The 6618-nt window shown below is 44.6% G+C and overlaps 1 protein-coding gene across 1 annotated transcript in view; it reads right to left on the minus strand.

The window, feature by feature from the left end:
* Positions 1 to 1456, minus strand: part of Thumpd1 (THUMP domain containing 1) — a 5350-nt gene extending 3894 nt beyond the window's left edge. The window contains exon 1 of the mRNA XM_004622868.2: positions 1178 to 1456. Coding sequence (XP_004622925.1) covers positions 1178 to 1405 — 228 coding nt within the window. The 5' untranslated portion in view covers positions 1406 to 1456. The remainder of the gene's footprint in view (positions 1 to 1177) is intronic.
* Positions 1457 to 6618: the final 5162 nt, after the last annotated feature.

Consider the following 6618-nt stretch of genomic DNA (forward strand, 5'->3'; position numbering starts at 1 on the left):
TATATATTTTATTTTATTTATTTATTTATTTTTGTATTTAGTACAGGGTCTACAGGGTCTCACTACGTAGCTCCGACTCATAGTGATCCTCCTGTTTTCAACCTCCCAAATCCTGGGATTACAGGCGCGCAGCTCCACACCCAGTCTTGCTCACTGTCTCAGCGCTCCCTGGGGGCAGGACAGGCACAGAAAGCTGGGGATCCTGCGCCAGTCCCTGCATGTGCCTAAGCGGAGCTTTAATCCGCTATCTGGCCGGCCCTAGAATCAAGTTATATTTTATGTACAGGCAGAAATTCCCTATGATGAATGTGATCGATATATATGACATATATGTACTAATAAAAAAAATTAAGTTTTTTTTAAAAAGAAGCACTTGCTTAAGGTACTAGCATAGATGGAGTACCCATTTGCTGCCCCGTTCTCAGACCTACTAATGGGTTTATCAATTAAATACTAATAACTATGATTATTTAAGGAGCCATTACTATAGTCTATATCATGTACTTCAAAACAATCTATTTCAGCAGAATGAACTTGCTCATGCCTAAGTCCAAGCGCCAGTAAATGATGGGATCCTCCGTACCAACTTTCACCTAATTCCTCAGGGTACACATGTGCATACTGGCACAGATTCTAAGCCAATAATAGCATGATTTTTAAACCACGATGGGAAAATAGGGGTTTAAGTAGTAACGGTAGAAAAGTTTTAACTTTTTGTTTATTTAGGACAGGGTTTCCCTGTGCAGTTGAGGCTGATCTTGAGCTCACTTTGTAGCCCAGGCTGGACTGGAACTCACAGAGATCTTCCTGCCTCAATCCCGGTGCTGGGATTACAGGCATGTGCCACCAAGTCCCACACAAACGATTTTGCTTTTTAAAACGCATTTTTATTTGAAACTGGTAAATGACTACTTCTGAAATACTATGATTTAGGGTAAACACACGCCAACTACTACAGCCAACTGCACAAGGTCGCTGCGAGAAGCACATCCCCTGGCCCGTACAAACATCAATAAACGAGAGCAAGTGTGATTAAGGAGCAGAACTTCAAAAGGTGTCAGGCGCGTCCACCCAGATTCCGCCAAAGCCAACTCGCAGAAAACCAGCCGCGCTGCCCGCCCCTCTCCTCCCCGGCTCCGCAGGCCGGCCGGCCGGCCTTCCCCACCCACGCCAGTACCTTTTCGGGCCCGTACAAGTCATCGCCGTACTCGTTGAGCAAGCTGTAGGCCTCCTCCACGCATTTGCGTTCGTTCATATTGCAAGTGATGAGGATCCCCTGCAGTCCAGGCTCCAGCTGCCGCGGCCCGACTGCATCGCCGCGCCGAGCCCGCTTGGCCTGCACGTACTGAGCCTTGCCTTTGCGCTTTCCACCCCCTGGCTGAGGGGCCTGGACTGGAGCCGCCATGGCGCGTGAGAGACGAGCGTCTCCGCGCTCCCACCCAGGCGGCGCGCGCCGATGACGTCAGAGACGCGGCGCTGCCTGCCCGTCCGGCCGCCACGTGCACTGCGCTGGGTCCTAGAGCCGGTCTAGTGCCGCGGTAGCAGGGTGCTCGAAGTTACGTTTTTCAAGAGAAAAAAATGTTTGCACGTTATAGGAAGGACCATTTGGTCCCTTATGAAGCAAGATACTTGTTGTAAATCAAAAATGAGGCAGGCTCAAAAACTTACAAAGCGCTTTATTTTAGCTGGTACGCAGCGGCAACACCCGGCACCAGGTGCCTAAGTGCGCGCCGGAGCGTGGGGTTTATAACCCTTAAAACCGCAAGGCCGGCGGGGGGCGACTCGGGGAGTTCGAGGAGACCTGCCGCTGTGGAGACTAGATATGGTTGGGGTCTGGAGAGCTCCTCGGAATGGAAGGGTGTGGGAGCAGCCGTGGACATTTTTGGAACTCAAGGGTGGGGTGAGGGCGTGCGGAAACAGGTTCTGCGAGACGAGACGGGCGCACGTTGCAGCAGCTGGCGCGGCCCGCGAAGGCGGCGCTGCGGGCCGTGACTGGACTCCCTCGCGTGCTAATCCATTGTTCACGTGTTCACAAGGGTTTAGGGGGCTGCAAGGGAGAAATTGTGTAAGTCACGCGAGACTTTCTGTCTTCCAGCGTTTTTTAAAAACTGGATTCCTGATAACTTCTGCCTCCAGAGCTGGTATCTTGTATGATTACAAGCCTAGATGCACAGTTAAGGTAGGTTCAGATCTGGCTTTCTGTTGCCCTAGCTATGAAACTCTTCCAACAAGTTTACCCAAGCCAAGTTTTAGTTTCCTCATTATCTGAAACACGTTAATGGTGATAATAAGATACACGTCATGAGTGACTAGGAAGATTCAGTGAGATCAAGCAGGGCAAGTGCTTAGGTCATGCTTACTGTTCGGTCCACATGGATTTCAAAATCGCTGTTCTGGGGTTCAGCTATGACTCAAGCCGGCTTTTGAAGGGCACCATTATTCTCAGTCTGCAGCACAAAAACAGTATCAATACCAATGGAAGATGCTTCGCCCTGAGGAGTTAGAAGACAACTTTTATTACTTTAACAGGCTGGCAGACCCAGAGGTTCACGTCACCAGCCCAGAGTGAAGTTTGAGTTCAGTTTAAATGCGGTTTGTGGGAGAAAATTATGAAGCTGATAGCAGGTTATGACATAATGGATTATGGAGTACATAAATTATGTCATACTCTGTCAGACAGGTTTACTTAAAGGAATTGTTTTAACATTCTGGGAAGGAGGAGAACAGGGTATGAGATGAGCAAGTAGAGTTAAAGGGGTCCTGGACTAGTCCCAGACTATAAAGTCCTTGAAGCAAGTTGGAAACAATATGTATTTTGGGGCACAATCAAGATGATTCAGCACAGGTAGACAGTCAAGGCTGACTAGGGCAACACAAGCATAGTCACAGGCTATGAATTGATTTATAAGTTTTGCTATACTGTGTTAGTTGATACATTGTGTCAACTTGGCTGAATCAGCTGGGCAGATCTCAACATGGGGGCCTAGCCCTGCAGGTGGGCAGGGCCCAGGAACTGAGAAAGGCAGGAAGCCGCCCTGATTGGTTTCCTGCTATCCTGCCCGGCTTGGTGTGGGGTTGAAGTCCCAGTCTTCAGAGGAGCTTGATCTTTGCGGATGGGCCACTTTGGAGGAGCTCGGATCTTCACTGCTCTTCATTGTTCTCTGCTGCATGAACTGCTGTTTGCCTTGGAGCCAACAGAATATGGACTGAACCCTCCAGTAACTGTGAGCTAAATAAACCTTTCCTTCCTTCATTTTGAGTGTCGGGTATTTGTCCCAGCAACAAGTAAAAAATAACTAAGACATATACTATGCCTACAAGTCTGCTATTCTCTAAGTGTGCCCTTACAATTCGAAACCCCTAACCTCATTATCTGTCTCCTAGTCTCTTATTTCAGTGGTTCTCTCATATGTGTGATGCACTGAAAGCAAAATTTAATACTTTTAGGAAGGAGGCAAGAAGGGAAATAAATTTTAAAAATCATATAGTGTAAAAAAATTTAAAAATACATGCTACCTGGAATACAGATTTTTTTTTTCTCTGAATGCCTTCAGGGCAGGTTTGGCTGGCCGGAGTTGTGGGGATCGAACTACAGCAACCTGAGGCTGACAGCTTTGTGGAAGCAGCCACTTAAAGAACTGAGCTAGGGCCAGGCCCCCTACATACTACCTGGATACCTTACTTCTGCCAACTTATTCTTGTCTCACATTAGATTGACTTCCCAAATCTTTCCCTGGTTATGTAATGTGACTAATAGCACTTGTTACATTTACTCTTTTGTCACACTCACAAGCCACATTAAAAAAACGTCAGTTAACATCCTGATCTCAGGGAAGGCCTGATAGCTCAGCAAACTAAAGCGCCTGCTTAAGCAGAATGCAGCAGCCAGGGTTCGATCGCCAGCGTGTCATGCAGAGATGGTGATTGAGACTGGGTGTGGTAGCACAGTCTGTAATCCCAGCACTTGGGAGGCTGAACACAAGAGAATCACTAAAAGTCCGATCTACGTAGTGAGACCCTTTAGACCTGTAGACCCTGTAAACCCTGTCCTAAATACAGAAAGGAAAAAAAAAGCAAAACATCCTGATCTCTCAGGTTAGAACCTGCCTTTGAATTTATGTGAATTTAAGGCTGACCCTGGAGAATAGGTGCTGTCATACATAGCCTGGCCCTTGTAAATCTACGTGTATCCTGCTCTGTCCCACTGGTTGTCCTGAAATTCTCATCCCTGTCTCTGCTAATTTATTTTACACCAGGATTGCTGGAGTTCCAATTTTAACAGGTAGGCTTTAATGCCAGTATGCCTTTCTATGGGTATACATTCTTGAAGGCAAAAGTGAATGAATCTTTATCTCCAGTTGACTCCATTTTACATTCCCTACAAGCATGAGTCTTTCTCCTTAAAACCTTTTTGTTGGAGACACTTCCAGGACCTTGTCTCGGTCCAAGAAGCCAATATTTATAATCCCAAAGTCATGTTATCGGAATCCCATCAAGTTGATTCCAATCTACCACTTACAATGCAACCCACAGCGAAAATAAAGACACTAAATTATATTTTCAGTCGGGGAGTCAAGGGGCTCTAAGTCTAGCCACAAAGATGGCTTTCAGGAACCAAGAGAGCAACCCAGGGCCTCACCCGGTTTTTATTCAGTGGGGGAGTGGCTTGAGGAGGATTGACTGAGAACTGTGGGAAATAGGTGACCATTGTGAGCTGAGCTAGGTGGGTGGCCTACATTTATCTCCACCATATGCAGAGAGGATGTGCAGAGAGAGTAATCTGCATTATAGCATCTAATGTTTTGGGAAGTCTGGTGCTTCAGCTTTGATGTAGTCTTTCAAGCCCCAGGAAGTCATAGTCTCTATCTGGAGGCTTGATCCCAGCTGGTGGCATGGAGCATTAGCTCTACTGTCTGTCTCCACCCGGCTCACATTAAAGAACAGCAGGTGTAGGATCAAAGACTATCACCAGCACCTCAGCTAGACCAATACACATTGCTTAAGGCTAACTGAAGGATAAACAAAAGTCCCAGCCAGCTCTGTATAGAACAATACGAGGAAATAGGGTCAGGCTCAGTTAAAATGGAGATAGTCGCTCTTCTTTCAAGAAGAGCGGTTCAGGTGGTCCTCCACACCTTTTTTCTTCTGTTTCATAGGTACTTCCCACTCTTGAGATTTGGTTAAATAACTTGTTTATATTGAATTGCTTTATTTAGTCCTACTTCTTTGAGTATTGCTAGATCATTCTACTTTTCCTTCAGTTAATGCTCCAAGGAATGAATTTCCAATTGTGGGACCTCAAACAGTTTGATAATTTTTTTTTTAAATTTTATTTATTTATGTGTGTGTGTGTGTGTCCAGCTCAGCCCACCAGGGGGCGGGGCTGGCTGGCATGTGGTGCTGGGGGATTGAACCGCGGTCCCTGTGCTTTGTTTAACTTAGCTTGTTCTAAGTAGGTGCTTTAGACCACTGAGCCATCTCACCAGCCCCCAGTTTGATAATTTAGTGAGACATACTTCCACTTAAAATTCAAATCATACCATGAACTACATACTCCCCAATACATAATACCAGTCTTGGGTAAACACTAGCACATTTAAAGTAAAATTGGAGTAAAGCCAATGAATTCAGTGAAGTATTTAATGTAAAGATGAACAGGAAGACAAATTGATTAAGAACATCCTTGAGCCAGACAGTCCTAGGTTTAAATCCTGAGTCTACCATTTTGCTAGCTCTAGTGAGGATGAGTCATTTAGCCATTCTAACCCTTATATTTCTCATCTGTAAAATGAGAATAGCCATAATACATATCATACAGATCATTATAAATGTTATATAAAATAATTCAAGTCAGCTAAATGTGCTGTAATACCAGCACTCCAGTAGATTGAGGCAGGAGGACTGCCCAGTCTGGACAACTTAGTGAAACCTTATCTCAAAATTAAAAATTTAAAAGGGGCTGGGAATGTAGCTTAGTGTGAAAGCTCTGGGTTCAATTCCTAGTACTGCAAAAATTCATGTTAATCACCCATACAAATATTCAATAAATGTTAGCTGCTGCTGTTGTACATCTTAATATGCTAAATTTGATTTTTATTTTAAAAAGTTAGGGTTAAGACCCAAGCTTTTCATGTTGGTCAATTTGCTTTGATGTACGTCTAGTCACTACTATTTTTCAGTATCCAGGAAATACCTTACTTGTATCTAAATGTGTTAACATGGAAAGATCTACAAGATGTATTGTAAAACCAGGTAGATCTAAGTGAGGTATGTGTAGTGTGAACCAAATCATTTTAATAATGAATATATATAATACAATGTGCATGTGTGTGTATTTTATTCCTGTACCATTTCTGATTACACTTCTCTTTTTCCATAGTTCTCAAATAAAGCCCCAAGCCAAAGATTAAGAGATACTGAATCTGTGCCCTTGACAATTCTCAAGAGAACTGCCAACACAGACTAAGAGAAGCAAAGTTTACAAAAATGACTTAACTGTCCCTCTACTCATTTCCCTGGCCACATCACTATGCTTCTCAGCTTGCTTAAGAAACATGAAGAGGGAAGAGAGTGTTATAACATGTTTTGCTGAGAGGGACCACAAAGGGATCCCTCATA

The sequence above is a fragment of the Octodon degus genome, unplaced genomic scaffold (assembly GCF_000260255.1).
Source record: "Octodon degus isolate 3935 unplaced genomic scaffold, OctDeg1.0 scaffold00001, whole genome shotgun sequence".
Classification (NCBI taxonomy): Eukaryota; Metazoa; Chordata; class Mammalia; order Rodentia; family Octodontidae; genus Octodon; species Octodon degus.